This window comes from Fukomys damarensis, unplaced genomic scaffold, assembly GCF_012274545.1.
Source record: "Fukomys damarensis isolate Sample0158 unplaced genomic scaffold, DMR_v1.0_HiC HiC_scaffold_23, whole genome shotgun sequence".
Taxonomy (NCBI): Eukaryota; Metazoa; Chordata; class Mammalia; order Rodentia; family Bathyergidae; genus Fukomys; species Fukomys damarensis.
In genome coordinates this window covers 18,884,473-18,903,193 of record NW_022900935.1, presented here as the reverse complement: position 1 = coordinate 18,903,193, position 18,721 = coordinate 18,884,473, and the positions used below count along the sequence as shown (strand labels likewise).

The 18,721-nt window shown below is 40.6% G+C and overlaps 1 protein-coding gene and 1 pseudogene across 1 annotated transcript in view; one reads left to right on the top strand and one right to left on the bottom strand.

Annotated features, from left to right (window-relative positions):
* The window catches only part of Fam76a (family with sequence similarity 76 member A), a 29,955-nt gene that overhangs the window by 3,144 nt on the left and 8,090 nt on the right, over positions 1-18,721 (top strand). The window contains exons 3-9 of the mRNA XM_010634753.2: positions 52-84; positions 988-1,052; positions 4,898-4,952; positions 5,554-5,706; positions 11,735-11,892; positions 15,227-15,313; positions 16,032-16,163. Coding sequence (XP_010633055.1) covers positions 52-84; positions 988-1,052; positions 4,898-4,952; positions 5,554-5,706; positions 11,735-11,892; positions 15,227-15,313; positions 16,032-16,163 — 683 coding nt within the window. The remainder of the gene's footprint in view (positions 1-51; positions 85-987; positions 1,053-4,897; positions 4,953-5,553; positions 5,707-11,734; positions 11,893-15,226; positions 15,314-16,031; positions 16,164-18,721) is intronic.
* LOC109118293 lies at positions 3,381-4,450 on the bottom strand (annotated as a pseudogene).

The following is an 18,721-nucleotide window of genomic DNA, read 5'->3' as shown; positions in this document are numbered from 1 at the left end:
GAGTCCCGGACCGAGTCGGAGCCTCAGCTCCTGGCGTGCCCGGGTGCTTAGCAACCGCGGGGGATTGTTGTCGGACCCCGTAAGGTAGGGGGAGGAAGCAGCGGGTCCCTGCATGCCCCTGACCAGCATCGCGGAGAATTAGTTTGAGCTGCTTTCCTTTCCGCCACGGTCGCCAATGTTACAAGCGAAGGACCCCCTATCCCGCCTGGGTTTGAACTCCGGTGTCTTGAACTCCGACGCCTCACGGGCACTTTTCGGCCTTTCTCAGAATCGGAGGTGGCAAGGATTTATTTAAAAAGCCCTCCCAACCAAGAATGCAAATCTGAGGGATGACTTTTCAGCATCCAGTTGGTGGCTTTCAGTCCTTGTTGTAACCAAATTTTTACACCTGAAGTTCAAACTTCTCTTTTTCCTTCAAGTTCCTTCATCCCACTTTACCTATTTCAGTGGAGTTGATGTAAGATAGACATTAAAAGTCAACAAGCCCACTGAAAGCGATGTTGGGATAATCCTCAAATAATCCAGTTTGCTGATTTAAGTAACTTAATTGTATATTACTGTGTCTCAGAGGGCCATGGCTTTTCTTTTTTACCAGGTCTGAGAGAACACACTCTTGTTTACCCAGGTCTAAGAGAACGCAAGTGCTTAAATGCGCTTTTTAGCTTAAAAAAAATAAATCTACTTTCATTTCACAAATAAACTTGTTCTCAAGCACACCAACAGAGCCAAGACTCGAATCTGATTCGCAAGCTGGGGATTGTTCCTGTTTGTTTTACAATTTATGACTAGTTCCAAATAAATTCTTAACTCCCACATCCAACAGCTGGGCAGTGATGCAGCTATTACAGAGGAAAATAAGGCCCAGAAAGTTAAATGAGTGACTCAAGCAAAGTGGCTGAGCTAGGGATAGTACCTAGCTATTCTTCCTACTGAAGGCTGTTTCCACTTTTGAATGCCTTTTAAAATGATATCATTATTTCTTTTCAGGAATGTCGGATTGCACACCCTGTTGTGAAGTGCACCTACTGCAGGACTGAGTACCAGCAGGAGAGGTAGAGTTCTGGTTTGCTATGAAAGATGTTAATAGGCTCGTTACAGTTTGTGATTGCATTTCGTAGAGAGAGAGATGTGCAATCAGTTGCGTTGTAAAATACAGATCTGTAGTCAATTACTTTATACACAGATTCTTCAGTTTCCTATTACAACTGAAGGGCATATAATACACATATTCCCTAGATATTGCCCATAGATTGCTTAAATTTATTTTTCTAGTACTGAGGATTGAACCCATGCTTGCCATGTTGTTATTTGACTCAAAGTTGTGATTTAACCTGCCTTGGGCTCCTAGAGTACTGGCATTACAAATTTGGGCTACCAGGCCTGGCTGCCAGCCCTTTTATTTTTGAGACTGAATCTCTCCTTAAATTGCCCAGGTTGGCCCTGAGACTTGCAGTCTTCCTGCCTCAGTCTCCTGAGTAGCTGAGATTATAGGCATTTGCCACCCTGCTCAATTTGAAGGCTTATTGCTTGAACTTTTCTGCTGGTGTATGCTAAGCACCACTGAAGTACATTCCCCAGCCCCTGATTGCTTAAAATTTTAAAGCTACTAATTTTTCAGGTCCTAAGTAAATTTTTGTTTGTTTGTTTTGGTACTGAGGTTCCAACTCAGGACCTTGCACTTGCCAGGCAAACGCAGCACCACTGAGCTATATCCCTGTCCCAGTTGATCATTTGATATTTTATATTGTGGTTGTATTTTTTTGACACTAAGAAACAAATCCCACAGCAGTAAAATGTGGACCTCGTGCTCCAGTATGGATATACAGAGCTTGAAGAAACCAGAATGCCAAAAAAAGATACTTTTAGAAATGTGACAATCCTAAAAGGTTTGTTAGCCCTAGTCACATTCAAAATTTACTTGCCTTTGCATTTTCCTTGTGTGAATCTCCTGTTTAAGTGTGTGAAGACACTTAGGTGTGAGTGAACACACATCTTTGGGGGAATTTTCAGTAGCAGCAAAGTGATTTATTGCTATAGCAAGTTCACCTTGGTGAAATTTTTCTGATTGTAAGTGATCTTGCCTTCAACTAGGGTGGAGTTTTTTTGCTAGCTCACACTAGATCTATTTTTAATAAGCCTAAATTAAATTCTATAAATATTTCCCCCAACATTTTATTATGGATATTTTCAAAACAGCAACAAAAAAGGTTCAATTAGTGAACACCCATATACCTACAAAAGCCTTAAATACAGTCTCACTATATTTGCATGTGTACATCTCTTCATCTGCCAGTTGCTACATCAGTCTATTTTGTTTCTGATGCATTTTAAAGTTGCAGACATCAGTATACCTAATCCCTAAACTCTTTAGCATGTGTAACATTTTCTAGAGTTAAATACTTGTTTACAATTCTTTAAGATTTTTAAGGTTTTTACTTTTTTTTTTTTCTTTTTTGAGTACCGGGGATTGAACTCGGGTCCTTGCGCCTGCAAGGTGGGCCACCGAATCGCTGAGCTAAATCCCCGTTTTTATTTATTTTGGGTGGGGGTATGGCACGGGAGAGTGTTGAACTCAGGTCCTTAGGCTTTTGAGGCAGGTGGCAGCACCCCTGAGCTAAATCTCCAGCCCAAGATTTTTAATTTTTAATTTAAGATTTTTGTGGTGCTAGGTTAGAACTTGGTATGTGAACCTAGGGCCTTTTCATACTAAGTAAACACAATACCCCTGAGCTAAACACTCAGACTTCCCAGTTCTTTCTTTGCTTTAATTTATATATTTATTTTTTTGAGGTAGGGTCTCTATCTAGTTCACACTGGCCTTCAAATCACTATGTAACACAGGCTAGCCTCAAACTCACAGTGATCTCCCTGCCTCAGCCTCTGAAGTGCTGGTGTTACACAGGTGTGCACCATTACACTTTTTTTAAGGTAATATTTGCATATAAACCAGCACCATACCACACATCTATAATCCCAGTGCTCAGGAGGCTGAGGCAGGAGGATCACCAGAAGTTGGAGGCCAGTCTGAGCTACATCATTTAAGACCAGCCTGAATAACATAGCGAGACCCTATCCTCAACCCCAGATCTTATCAGAATACAGAATGTATCATTCTAGAGCCCTTTTGTCTTCCTTCCCCATTAGTCTCTACCCTCCTTGCTCCTTCTAGGCAACCACTGTTCTGATTTTCATTTGTACCATTGATTAGTTTTGTTTGTTCCCGAACTTCATATAAATGGAATTAAATAGAATATAATTAGAAGCTTTGTGTTTTACTTTTACATTTAGTCCTGTGATCCGTCTTGAATTAGTGTGTGTATAGGGTGAGCTAGGAGCTTTGATTTTCTTTTTTTAGTAGTACTAGAGATTGAGCCCGAGGCCTTACAAGTACTACACAAGTGCTCTAGCTCTGGGCTGGATTGCTAGCCCTTTTTTTGAGTAAGAGTCCAGGCTGACCTCTAACTTGAAGTCCTCCTGACTCAGCCTTTCAAGTTGCTAGGGTCACAAGGATGTGTCACTGCACCAGGCACTTTAGCTCTTAACTTACACTACACAACAGTGCAGATGAATCCTAGTGATTATTTTTCTTTGTATGTTTTCTAAGGTGTCAGGTGTATATTGACATATGCTTCATTCTTTTGCTAATGAAGCCAGGTACAAATCTAAATACTTTCCAGCATCATAGAATAACTGATGCTAATTCTTTCTAGAGATCTTTTTTCAGTGTACTTTTTACATTCCCAGCTTCTGTACTTCACTTCTTGTACCACCTTTTAAAAATGTCTGAAAAATGCTGTGACAAATATTTTTTCATATTACAAAAGTGTATTTAACAAAACTTTTAATATGAAAATGTATGTGACCCAATTTTCAGTCATAATATAACTAGCACTTTGAAGAGAGGCATGGACTTCTCTGCTGAACAGTCATTATTTAAACTCATTCCAAGGCTTCCAAAATGTTGATACTATTTCCTCATATTACTACCATTCCTATATTGTTTGTTCTGTTGCCCATTAGTTACCCCACATTCATCTGTCACACTATTCATAAAGGGATCACATCTTCACAATATTCTTTGGACATACCTGTCAACATTTAAATTCAATGATAACTTTTGTTTTTAGTGATAACTTCCCCTCCATAAATTTTTTTCAGCTTGGGAGAGTGAGCCTGGCTCATCTTGTCTAATCCTCGGGCTTAGATCTCCTTTGAAAAGCAATCTGTGGCCCCTATTGCTCCGTGGTAGGCTCAGTGCTTTATGTCTGGGATCACCACACATTGAATTCATTATGTAGCACAGGCTGGCCTTGAACTCTTGGTAATCCTCTTGCCCCAGCCTCCGAAACGCTGGAATTACAGGCTAGCACTACCATGTCCAGCAAAGAGATTAATTTCTTTTCTGTTAGTCCAATTCAGTCTAACAAGATACTTTGAGGTTCTTCTCCATATCTCATAATTTTACATAGGGACATTTAGAGATGTCATAATCAGAAATAACTCACTATTTTAACTAAAGCCTTATTTTATTTTTTTATTTTTTATTTTTTTGTTTTTTTTTTTTGAGACAGGTTCTCACTGTGTAGTTGAGTCTGACCTGGAATTCACTACATAGCCCAGGCTGGTCTCAAACTCCCAGCAGTCCTCCTGCCTCAGCCTCCCGAGTCCTGGGATTACAGGCATACGCCACCATGCCCGGCTTAAAGCCTTATTTTATTTGGAGTAACAAAATCAGTAATCATATAGTAATTAAAAGAATTGTTGGCCAGATACTCAGACTTGAGTTAACCAAGAATCTAGTCCATATTTCACTAATGAACAAGTTCCTTGGGCTTAAGGAGAAATGAGTTTTCAGATGTCCTAAGCAAAACCTGTGTCTCTTTTTCTTCTTTAACAGTAAAACCAATACGATATGCAAGAAATGTGCTCAGAATGTACAGTTGTATGGAACGGTAAGTTGGATTTATTTGCATCTAACAATGAGTACTTGGTTCTCTTGGCACCTCATCTTTGGACCAAAATTATCATAATTTTATTAGAATATTATATCAGTATATCTAGTTTCTCAGCTTTCAGACAGTTAGCACTTGTTATTGTAGAGTTCTGTGATTACAGTTTTCTTCTTCTGTGATTATAATTTTCTTCAAGTGGCTTCATTGGCCAGTGTGAAAAGAAGAGGGGAAAGAAGAATCATGACCTCTGTTTGGTTAACAGCTGTCTATTTTGATGACTGATTTTTTTCCTCTTACTATTAGGGTCCAAGACACCATGTCCTTGCAGTTCTGACATGTTTATACACTGATAATGCCAAATAGGACTTTTCAGAAATTTGGAGGTAGCTGGGCATGGTGGCTGCGAGTTCGAGGCCAGCCTGGGCTACATAGCAAGAGCTTGTCTCAAGCGGGAGGGCTTCATTTGATCCTTATAAATGCAGATTTATGATATTGGCAGTGTATTTTTACCAGGACCAATGGACGACACAATAGAAATTGTTTTTTAAAATGTACTGCTATTTTATAATGTATTTACTTGACCTCTATCTCCCTCTTCAAGCCTAAACCTTGTCAGTATTGCAACATAATTGCAGCATTTATTGGCAATAAATGCCAGCGCTGCACAAATTCAGAGAAGAAGTATGGACCACCATATTCTTGTGAACAGTGCAAACAGCAGTGTGCATTTGACAGAAAAGATGATAGAAAGAAGGTAAGCCTCTGTGTTTTTCTTGATTTTTTTTTTCTTTCAGAGAAATTAAAATAGGTCTGTTGTGTTAAAAAGATATAAAGACAATTCCTTTCCTGATTCTGCTGTTGACTTTGAAGAAGATAGACTTTATTTTCTTCATTTATCAAACATATGGGCCATTATATTCCAGCATTTTATAAGAATACAAATTACACTGATTGATTTCATCACAATTCAGATACTGTATTATTAGTGATAATTGACAGATGTCTGTAGAATTCTATAAAGGTGAGATTGTGACTTAAGCAAGATAGGGTGGACCATTACTACTGTCTGGCTCTATAATTCTTCCTGTTGAAGTTTCAGATTCTAAGAAAATGACATTAGAGGGAAGCTGTATTTGGGATGGTGATGCCTTGGTGGAATCAAAATGATTTAGAGTTTGGTCAGAATATTATTGTCCTGATGAAAACCCTACACTGTTTTCTGGTTATACTTAGCGTAAAACCCAAACCACGTCCATGCCTGCAAGGCTCATACCCAGCTCTCAATCTCAGCTTCCATTGTGCTTCCTGCCTCTCACCTTGTTCAGCCATGATGGCTGCCTTTCAGTCCTGCAGATGTGCCAGTCTTGTCAGTCTTGTTCCCCCTCCCTCGTGCTGACTGTTCTCTTTTGCCTGATGTGCCCCTCTCCAGAGTGTCGTATGTGGCTCCTCATGTCAGGTCTCAACCCAGATGCCACCTTCTCACACAGACTTTTTACTAATTTCCATTTACTTTGTTTGTGTGTGCATGGTGCTGGAGATGGAACCCAGGGGAACCTAGGATGCTGGGGATGCATCCTGGGCAGCTACTTTACTACTGAATAAAGCCCTAACCCCCATACTTACTCTTTATATCATTAGTACTCTTTTACTATCTTCACAGTATGTAACATTATGAAAAATTATCTTGCTTATTACACTGCTAAGTGAACTCTATCCATCTTGTTCTCTTCTATAGTTCCAGTGTCCTAGCACATAGTAGATTATTAATAAATACTTGTTGAATAAAAGAATGTGGTATAACTCGGTGTGATGGTTCATGGTGTAGTCCCAGTACTTGGAAGATGGAGGCAGGAGGATCAAGAGCTTGAGAGGAGGACTAAATTTAGGGATGAAGAGTAGGTGATCTAATAAGGGGCATAAATATGATCAAAATCCATTATACACATTGAATTCCCTCAGAAGTAGGGGAACTAGGTGTGAGGAAGGAATGAGGTGATTAAAGTATATTAGGTGCATGTGTACACCTGACAGAATGCAACTTGTTAATCAAGTATGCACTGACTTTAAACAGTGGGTTAAACAGCGGTCTGAGCCAGGCCTGACGGTGCATGGCTGTAATCCTACTTGGGAGGCTAAGGCAGGAGGATTGCAAGTTCAAGATCAGCTTGGACAGTTTAGCAAATTCCTGTCTCAAAATAAAATTTTTAAAAGGGCTAAAGAAGTAGCTCAGTGGTAGAATTTGCATAGTATGTGCAGGGCCCTATGTTCTGTCCTGAGTACTGGTAGGGGAGGTGGGGCATGTGAATCTGGACTTAATGCAGGCGTGGAAGACTTGATCATGTCACTTATCAGCTGTGAGACTTTGGGCAAGTTAATCTGTCAGTGCCTCAGTTTCCTCATTAATAATGGGGATAACTTCAGTGTTGTTAGAAAGGCTGAGCTATTATGTGTAAGTCCTTTAGAATGGAGTCTCGTATGTCGAAAGTGCTTAGTGTTCTCTGTGATTGTGTTTGTAGTTTTATTCGCAGAGAATTATCTTTTAAAGTTTAAAGCAGAGATCTGAAATAAAGTGTGATGTGATCTGTGCAGTTTTCATGTTCAGTGCTTACTCTTATTTGCTTTGTTTTAAAAACTTTCGATTTTGTTTTTTGAGACAGGGTCTCCCTGTGTAGCACTATCTTATTACATGGCTCAGGCTGACCTTGAGCTCACAGTGATCCTCTTGCCTCAGTTTCCCAAGTGCTGGGATTACAGGCATGTGCCATCATGCTTGGCTGAAAGCCTTTCTTGATTGCCCTCTTCTCTGGGCAAAGTCCTCTAGGGTGTTTTTAAATCAGGCTATAAGGACATACTTCATAACTGTGTCATGAACCAGATTGAAGTTTGGGTTCAAAGTTCATTTGTATATTCATTAACAAGAACCAAGTCTCAGTTCTAGATATTGGAAATACACTGTCTTAATTTCTTTTTTTCTTGTTGCTGAGACAAAATACCCAGTGTGCAAAATTGAAGGAGGAAAGGTTCATTTGGTTCACAGTTTATAGAAGTTTCGGTTCTGAGTTGACTGGCTCCAAGGCAGGGGGCATGGCAAGGAAGCATGGCAGAGTTCATGGCACAAGGCAAGAAGTAACGAGCAGCCCTCTTTTTGTCCCTTATATTCTTTCTAGGCTACCTACCTTTAGGGTGGGTAGCACACACACCCAGGAAGGGCCTTCCTGTTGTCCTCTGGAAGAACTATGCCACACCAATCAGTTGACTAATTTAGTAATCACACCTTCGATCCCAGCATAAAAACGTAATCCCAGCATCACACACTCTAGATCCAGCCACCTCTGAAAAAGCCCTACCTATAACTGCACGAGGCTTTGAGGGACATCTAGACACAAGCCATGCATACACTAATGAAATAAATAGGACCGAACACTTATGGAGCTTATGTGTGTGTGAGAGAGGTTAGTGAAGAAAAACAGATGAATAAATACAAATTTTAGATGTAAATGCTATAACAAAATAGAGGATCCAGGGCCAGGGATTTAGCTCCATGGTACTGCCACCTGCCTCGCAAGCGCAAGGACCTGAGTTCAATCCTGTAATCCCACTTAGTCGGGAGGACAAGTTAGTTATGCAAAGACTCTAAGGCAGGAATGAATTTAGTACATGGGAAGAATAGAAAAATCACAGAATAAATGAGGAAGAGAAAGTAAATGTATAGGCTACATTTAAGTCATATAGGCCATGGTAAAAGTTTGGATTTTATGCTAGGTACAAGGAGAAATCTTTGGGTGTTAAGGAGATATCATCAGTTTTACATTTAACAAGCCTCCTTTAGCAGCTATGTGGAAATAGCTTATAAGGCCCTAGGAATAAAAGTAGGTTAATCACTGGGCAACTCTTACAGCAGTGAGAGATGGGAGTAGCTCCAAAAGGATAGAAATGGTAGACTTAAAAGGGAGAAGATGCCAGGCATTGTGGTGCACACCTGTAATTCCAGCACTTGGGAGGCTGAGGCAGGAGGATTGCCGGGAGTTCAAGGCTTGCTTGAACTATATAGTAAGACCCTGTCTTAAAAAACAAAATAAAAATCAAGGAACAGTCAGCCACAGGTTGGACGTGGCTGGTAGTGGATGGGGAACAAAGAGACTTTTGTTGCCAAGATAAAAAACACTGCAAATCCTTTCATATGCCCCCATATATTAAACCGTGTTTTCTATTTGCATATGCTATTCTATATTCAATTCCTAATAAACTTGGAGGAGTGTTAGCTCTGGTATTCTCAATTCTAATTCTAGCAATTGTTCCAATCTTCCATACATCAAAACAACAAAGTATCGTATTTTGCCCCCTCAGCCAGTTTTTATTCTGAATTCTAGTAGCCAACCTATCTGCTCTTTTTTTTGGGAGGGTAATGGGGATCGAACTCGGGATGTGAGCTTGTGAGGCAGGCAGTGGGACCACTGAGCTAAATCCCCAGCCCAACCTATTTGCTCTTACATGAATTGGAGGAGCCAAGCGTGGCAGCACACGCCTGTGATCCCAGCACTTGAGAGGCTGAGGCAGGAGGATCACAGTGAGTTTGAGGTGGACTACATATCACTACAGCCTGAACTACATAGCGAGACCCTGTCTCAAATCCCCCCCGCCAAATCCAAAAAACACTTTAGATAGTGATGATACAATCTACGATGTTCAGGGTGAAGCATGAAGTCCAGTTTCAGGAAAAGAAATGTAAACTATAAATGTAGCCCTGCAGCCCTACCACCTGTACTAGACTGCACCACAAATGGTCTTACAGTTGATGTCTGTGCAGAGGCACCCTGGCTGTTAGCAGGTCATGGAAGCCACATTCTGCTTTCCTACACTCAGGCCCTGCTCCCTGGTGCACAGCTGCTTCTGTTTAAAGGAATCAACTTTAATTCCAGCTGCCATGGTAGACTGCCACCAGGAAGTGGGGCCTGAAAGCTGCTCATCCTTGGTCTTCATCTTGGGATGTTCTTTCCATAGTGATCACGGAGGTATCCAGCGTACCATTTTGTGAGCTATTTATAAGGTATTAAAACAAGTATGAACACACACACACACACACAAAAAGCAGCCGGGCATGGTGGTGCACACCTGTAATCCCAGCACTCGGGAGTCTGAGGCAGGAGGATTGCTGTGAGTTCGAGACCAGCCTGGGCTACATAGTGACTTCCAGATCAGTCTCAACTACAAGGTGAGATCCTGTCTCAAAAAACCAAAACAAAACAAAAAATTTCATTGGAAACTATCAATATTGTCCTCACTTAAGTTTACATTCTCCTCAAATATAAATTCATAAAGGTTAGCAAAAAAAAAAAAAAAAAAAGTATGGAGTGCAGTGGTCTATACCTGTAACCCCAGCTACTCTGGAAGCTGAGGCAGGAAGATAAAAATTTGAGGCCAGTCTGGGAAATTTAGTGAGACCTTGTCTTTTAAAATAAAAAGGGGCAGGCTGGGGATTTAGCTCAGTGGTTCCACTGCCTGCCTCACAAGCTCAAGGACCTGAGTTTGATCCCCGGTACCAAAAAAATAAAATAAAGAGGGGGCTGGAGATGTAGGTTTGTAGTAGAGCAGCCCTGGGTTCAATCTCCAGCAGTACAAACAAAACAAGTATGGAATATACATTTTCAGTTAAGAGCGAGAAGTTTTAAGAGATCTGTTGTACAACATGGTGACAATGTATTGTATTAATAGCAATGTATTAAAAATTGATGAGAGTAGATTTTAAGTGTTCTCACAAGAAAGTATATGAGGAAGCCAGGCATGGTGGTGCACCCCTGTAATCCCAGCTCTCGGGAGGCTGAGGCAGGAGGATTGCTGTGAGTTTGAGACCAGCCTGGGCTACATAGTGAGTTCCAGTTCAGTCTCAACTACATAGTGAGACCCTGTCTGAAAAAAACTTTAAAAAAAAAAAGTATATGAAGTAATACCTGCATTAATTCAATTTAGCTGTTTCCACAATATATACATTTCAAGACAACATGTTGTACATGATAAATTTATACAATTTTTGTCAAATTTTTAAAGATGTGAAGTATAGACTTTGTATTTCGTCTTCTGTATCTTCTCTTCTCCCCTGTGAGTTTTCCTCAATGAACCCCATAGTTATATTTGTGTCTTTTGAAATTTTTACAGGAACCTCTGTATTTGTTAAGTTGAAGAAAAAAATCCGTAAGATTAGAGGCTATAATCAGGCTTGGTGGTGCAGGCCCATAGTAGTTTCAGCTACTGTACTTGGAAGATTGAGGCAGAAGGCTCACAAATTCAAGCCCAGGCTGGGCAACCTAGTGAGACCTTGTTTCAAAATAAAATTTTAGCTAGGTATGGTGGCAAACACCTGTAATCGTAGCACTCAGAAGGCTGAGGCAGGAGGATCCCTATGAGTTCCAGGCTAGAATGGACTACATAGTGAGTTCAGGGCCAGTCTGAACTACATAGTGAGAACTACATAGTGCTGGTCTCGAACTCACAGCGATCCTCCTGCCTCAGCCTCTCAAGTGCTGGGGTTACAGGCATACGTCACAACGCCTGGCTTAAAGATTGCTATTATTAAGGAACCTTAATGTGCCATGCTCTGTTCTGAGTACTTTATGTACATTATGTACATCATATCTCTAAAGCCTTGCAGCAGCCCTCTGTGACTTGCTTACGGTCACACACCCCACAAGTGGCAGAGCTGGAACTCAACCCAGAAGTTATAGCTCCAGTGCCCACATTCTCAGCTGCTCCAGTACATCTCCTTGTCTTTGTGTCCTGTCTTTCAGGTAGATGGGAAATTGCTGTGCTGGCTGTGTACACTTTCATACAAACGTGTCCTTCAGAAGACCAAAGAGCAGAGGAAGCACCTGAGCAGCTCTTCTCGGGCCGGCCAACAGGAGAAGGAGCAGTACAGCCGCTTGAGTGGCGGCAGCCATTATAACAGGTGACTCGGGTGCATGAGATAGACTGGGGTGCTGGGGGGTGAGATGCGAGACACAGGCAGACATGGACAAAACCATCATGCAGAAGTTTTCCTAATTTTTTCCCCTCTCCTAACCCATAAGAATCTTGATTTGTAGCACTTACTCTACTTCACATGTCGTGTTCTTAGCGTTAGAGGGGGTTATCTCTAGGAAATAGGACACTTCACTTTCTGAGGGATACACTTTTTTCCTTTCTTTTTCTGTGTGTGTATGGGGTTCGGGGGAGATATTAGGGATTGAGCACAGGGTCTTCACACCGAGGTACATCATCAGCCTGTTTTAAATTTTGAGACAGGGTCTTGCTAAATTGTGAGGCTGAAGCAGAAGGATTGCAAATTGAAGCCCAGCTTGGGCCAACTTAGTGAGACTGGAGATGTAGCTCAGTGGCAGAGTACTTGGCTAGTATGAGTGAGGCTCTGGGTTCAGTCCCTAGTACCACAAAAAAGAAAGTGTAAAAAAAGCTGTGGCTCTGGATTGCATCCTGACTCTGCCGAGTTCTCTATGGCAATCTTGGGCAAGTTTTCTTATCTGTAAGATTAGGGAAATATTAGTATTGCCTCATACAGTTGTGAAGATAAATTATATAGTACCTGCATAGTAATTAGTTTTATAACTGGCATATAAGGAAATATTTCACACATTGTAGTTATTTTTTGTTATTATTACTATTATGACTTTGTTTGTTCAGCAAATTATTACGTACTCTGAGGGCCCAGCGACTCTACTGGGAATACAGAGATGAATGAAAGAGTCATGCTGCTCTCTAAGTATACAGTGGGGTAGAGAAGACAGATTGGTAATCACATCGTTGCACCTCCATCCAGTAATACAGTGAGCACCACAGTGGAAACCTGGAGATACAGGCGTAAGAGCTGGGCACAGAGGCACAGACCTCTAATTCCATCTGAGGCAGCAGGATTGAGAGTTCCTGGCCAGCCTGAGCTATACATAGTGAGTTCAAGGCCAATCTGGACTATATAATAATAATAATAATAATAATAATAATAATAATAATAAATACAGGCATGAGAGGAAGTAGTAATTAACTGCCTTAGAAAGTCAGATAAGGCAGACTTGGAGAAGAGCTGGGGTGTAGCTGAATCTCAGGATAAGTTAGAATCATCAGATAAGGATTGCTCTTCCCCCTCAGTTGCAGGAATAGCATTTGCAAAGACAATAGAGGGTCTAAGAACACACTGAACCAGAGGATTTGCTCTGCCAGAGTTTGTGGTTGAGCAGTGAGGAGTGGGAGGAAAAGGTCCTGCAGACCAGGTAAGTGAGAATTTGATCCTGTGCTTGTGGACAGCCATTGTAGAGGGATCTGTTCAGGAGAGGGGTGAAGTCTGCATTCAGATGAAATGAACTTGACTAGTGGAGAATGCATGGGAAAAAAAAAGGGTCCTGGGGCTAATTAAGATTTTTGGGGGCCAGGAATTTAGCTCAGTGGTGTTGCTGCTTGTCTTGCAAGCACAAAGACTCGAGCTGGATCCCCGGTACCAAAAAAAAAAAAAGCTTTTTTGGTAAAAGACCAGTAAGAGATGTTATAAGAACCTCACCTGAGGTTCATTGAAGACTGAAGAGGCAGATTTAGGAAGATACTTTGGAGGCAAAATTAGGAGAAATTTAGATAATTTGATAAGCAAATAAATGGGCAGGAGCTGCATGAGTAAAGATAATTCCCAGGTTTTTTATTTGGGTGAATATTAGTAGGTCCTTAACTGAAAGAGAATAAAAGAATGGGAGAAGAGAAAAGGTTTAGTTTTGAAAAGCTGAATTTGAAGCACCAAGAATAATTGTAAGAGTTTAGCTTAGACTCAGAAGAGAGATTGGGATGTGGACCACGGTAGCACATAAGAATTGCTGGGAGTAAATACTATTTAAAAATGTAGATTCCTACAGCCCTGTCCCAGGATTCAATTCAGTAGGATCTGGGATAGATTCCAGGAATCTGGATTATTTTACAAACATCCCAGACAAATTTTTTGTTTAGTTTTGGGTTTTGTTTTTGCTTTTGTTTTTTGAGACAAGGTCTTGCTATGTAGTTCAGACTGGCCTTGAACTCACTATGTAGCCCAGGATGGCCTCAAACTTAACAGCGATCCTCCTGCCTCAGCCTGAGTGCTGGGGTTACAGAAGTGCACCACCGAGTATCCTAAACCCAGATGATTTTAATGAAAATGATATTGGGAGATACTATGTTAAATATCATATTAAAACTATGCTTTGGGATGATACAACTCAGACTGGGGCTGAGAACAGAACTCTGGAATCATTCAATATTTAAGAGATAGACAAAGAACTAAGAAATAACTCTTACAAAAGTAGGAGTAAAGCTGAGCAGCTATTATCCCAGCTGTGTGCGAGGTTGAGACAGGAGGATCATGTTTGAGACCATCCTGGATAACTTAGACCCTGTCTCAGAATAAAAAGGGCTGGGGATATAGCTCAGCAATAGTACGTGTGCATAGCATGCACAAGGCTCTGTATTCAATTCCCAGTATCACTCCCCCAAAAAAGAAAAGCTAAAGTTTCAAGAAGGGTGGTTGGTGGAATCGTATACTGGAGAGAGGTCATGTAAGGAAAGGTCTGGGAGCCGTCTGGGCTTGACAACTGAGTACCCATCAAAATGGAAGACATACCAGGAAGTCGTCAAGCTTTTCTGTGAAAACCAATTTTAGGTAACCTTACTGGGGACAAGAGCTGATTTTATTGTGGGACTCAGATACCTATAGTAGGTCCATAGTGAGGAAGACAGGAATCAAATACGTCTATCTGATTTGTAGTCCCAGCTTTACTACTAACTAGCTGTATACCCTTGAGTAGGTCAGTTAACCTTGATGAACTCAGTTTCTGGAAGCAAAGTAGAAATATATGTGAGCCAGTGAAAGGAAAAGTGATTTTTTTTTTTTTTTTTTGGGTAGCAGGGATCGAACTCGGCTCCTTGTGCTTGCGAGGCAGGCACCAGAACCACTGAGCTAAATCCCTGGCCCAAAGGAAAAGTGCTTTTAAAAGTGTAAGACAGATTATACTTCTCATTGAAGTTTTAACAGTTCTGTTCTCATGTATATGAATAAAGCATCTAATATTTATTTAAAGCCAAAATCTTGGTCCTGTGGAAACTACTCACCCATGTATTATGGACCTATAAAATCAACACCTTGGTAGATTTTCATAATTGAAAATACCAGCTTTGCACAGAAGAGCTACTATTTTACATTGGTCCATTTGACTTTCATTGTGATGGTTTATTAATCTTTGATTTCTAATGTGGGTCTCTCTTTTTGCTGTTAAAAGCCAGAAAACACTTTCTACATCTTCAATTCAAAATGAAATCCCAAAGAAAAAATCCAAGTTTGAATCAATTACAACTAATGGAGACAGGTGAGCCAATTGGAATTTGTGTGTACATTATTTGAAGTGCTTATATTGTTCCTATAGGAGTGTGTTTTCAGATGTGCTTTGGAGCTAGTCTAAGCTATCATCCATTTATCAGTTGAATATTGTCATTACATGTAAGAACTTATAGCTGAAGCAGGGCATAGTGGCACATGCCTGTAATCCTGGCACTCGGGAGGCTGAGGCAGGAGGATTGCCGTGAGCTCAAGGCCAGCCAGGGCTACATAGTGAGTTCAAGGACAGCCTGAACTATATAGCAAGACTCTGTCTCAAAAAAAAAAAAAAAGAACTTATAGGGCCGGGGATTTAGCCCAGTGGTTCCACTGCCTGCCTTGAAAGCTCAAGGTCCTGAGTTTGATCCCCAGTACCCCCCCAAGAAAAAGAACTTATAACTAACTGGATTGAATAGCATTTCACCAGGTAACTCCTCTGCACTGATTCTAGGAAGTCAGGGCTGAACAATTTTCATTGTGATCTGTTTCTGTAGCCTCCTCCAGTCAGGGCAGGAGTTGGTTTCAGAGACAAGGCGGGGCTGAGGCAGTGTTCTGTCAGTAATGGGGGTGATCCACACTTCCTTAGCATTCAGAAAGCCAGCCTAGTGCATATGCTTGATCAGCAGAAAATGAGTTGCATTTAAATAGTTTTCGTTTTCAACCTGTCTGAATGCACATTTTTATTCCTCGCTTTCCTCTCTCCTTCTCAGCGATGCTTCCTCTTACGAGCTGCTTTGTCCTAATATCCAGAGTGCCCCATCCATGTTGGTGCAATGGGCTGCTTCCCAACAGCGTCTTGGGGCCAACCATTTTCCTGTTCCTCCAGGCCCGGGCATCTTGAAGTGAGACCACCTGACACACTCTGCCCTAAAATCCTTGGAATCATCCCCATTCTGAAACTACACCATTCACAGTTCTCCCTCCCAGCCAGTGGTGGACATGAAGCAGCCATTCATACCAAAGCTGATTTTTTAATTTAGCAGATTACAAAACATCTGGGAAATTACTCTTTCCCGCTGCCTTTTTCATTGACTTGATTTCAGATCTTACATAGATAGTGTCTCTTTACAACTAGTTTGATTATAATGTTCTTGGATTAAACCTTTTGGAAATGCTTAACTTATATGTTCAGATAACATAAGGTAAGCAACCACAAAGACCATCTTTCCAGTCGGTTTTACCAGTATCTTGAGCCATTCTAGAGAAATGTCATACCATCTTGCTGTGTCACCAGACTGGTCTTAAAAATTCCTGGGTTCGGGCCAGGGATTTAGCTCAGTGGCGCCACACCTACCTTGCAAGCACAAGATCCTGAGTTCAATCCCCAGTACCAGGGGAAAAAGACCCAGAAAACTTTTGGGTTCAAGCAATCTTCCCACTGCCTCTCAAGTAGGAATGAACTTATATTTCATTTCATTTTCATTTTCCATATACGTAAAATGTGCTTTGGAGCTAGTCTAAGCTGTCAGTGAGCCTTTTCAGAGTGCTACACTGCAGTACTGACACCTGTTCATCAACTGAATCTTGTCATTATATATAAGAACTTGTAACTAAATGGATTTAGTAGTTGAATAGGAGTTCACTAGGTAACTTCTCTGCACTGATTCTAGGATGTCAGAACAACACTTTTCACTGTAGAAAAAATATACATATATTTTATTTATCATTCAAAATACTTAGGTTTTTCCTATAGGAATGATTTTTAGGATGTGCTTTGGAGCTAATTTAAGCTATTGGTGAACTTTTTCAGAGTGTTACACTGTGGTACTGAAATCTAGATAGACTTATTTATTTAGAGACAGGGTTTCACTATGCAGTCCAGGCTGGCCTAGAACTTGTGATCATCCTCCTTCAGCCTCCTGATTTCAGCGATTACAGATGTGCACCACCACACTTGGCTTTTTTTTTTTTTTTTTTGGGTAGTGCTGGGGATCAAACCTAGGGAAACTCTACTGCTGAGCTGTATCCTGTCTTTTTAAATTTTTCTTTTGAGATAATTTCTTGCTAAATTGCCTAGGTAACAACTTGGAATCGTGCTTCATTTTAAATGCTAGGATTACAGGTGTGCCCTACAATGTCCTGCTGGGAATAACTTTTGACTGGCCTATAAAGCAGGACATTCAAGTCAGGCCAAGACCTATCATTTCTGTTTGTCATCCTCATGTTTGGATGTTATGATCCAGGATGTGTTTGAACGACCTAGAAAAAGCTTGTTTGTGCCCTCTAATTTAACCAATCCATAAAATTTACTTTTAATTAGCTTATTTTGTTCTTGATATATTGCCACTATTCTTCCTGTCTGTTACCATGGATTCACCAAGCTAGAACTCATGCTTTCAGTTCAGACTGTTGTATTGCATCTGGCCACTAGCAACAACTCTTCCTCGTGTAGGATGCTGATCCTTTACATGAGATTTTATGATAGCCTCCAGAAAAGGTGTTAAAGGTCTTTTTCCCCCTAAAATGACATACTAACTTGTGAAAGTAATTTTATAATTTGAAAACTTGGGAAAATTTTCTCTTACCACAAAAATCTTTGTACATACACTATACAAGTTTTATTTGAATGTCCCTACATTCACAGTCTTAACATTCTATTTTTTTTTTTTTTTTTTTTTTTTTTAAGTCCTGGGGATTGAACTTGGGTCCTTGCGCTTGCAAGGCAGGCCACTGAACCGCTGAGCTAAATCCCCAGCCTGATTTGTTTTAAATATTCATTGCTGAAGATAAATTACATGTTGCCATCCTTTTTAGTTTTTGCAGATTTTTTTTTTCCTGTTTTTCATTCATTTTGCAAAAAACATTCTGACAGTCCTTAGGGGTATTTTTGATAATCCTTTTTTTTAATGTCATATAGACCAAACATTTTTTTTTACTGAGTTCTTATATAGCAAATATGATCAGTCTTGTTTCTGAAATATTCATTATTTATCTGTGGTGCACAACTATAATACCAGCATCCTCACAAACCTGTAATCCTAGCTCCCTGTGAGGCTGAGGCAAAAAGATCACAAGTTTGAGCCCAGCCTGGGCAATTTAGTGACTTAGCAAGACCCTGGCTAAAAATAAAATATGGGCTGGGATACATAGCTCAGTGTAAAGGCCCTGGGTTCAATCCCTAGTACCACAATACATAAATACACACATACATACATATATACATCAGCCAACCAGCCAGCTGTAAAGGGAGACTAAGTCATTGCTCTATTGCCATAGCGAATTGGGAATCAGTATTCCAGTATTCTGGTCTGCTTAGGAAAAAGAGGGTTGTGTTTAAAGACTGGGATAGAACGGTGCATACCTGTCTGTAATCCCATCTTAGAGGCTGAGGCAGAAGAATCACAAGTTTGAGGCCAGCCTGGGCATTTTGGACCCTGCCTCACAAAAAAAAAAAAAAAAA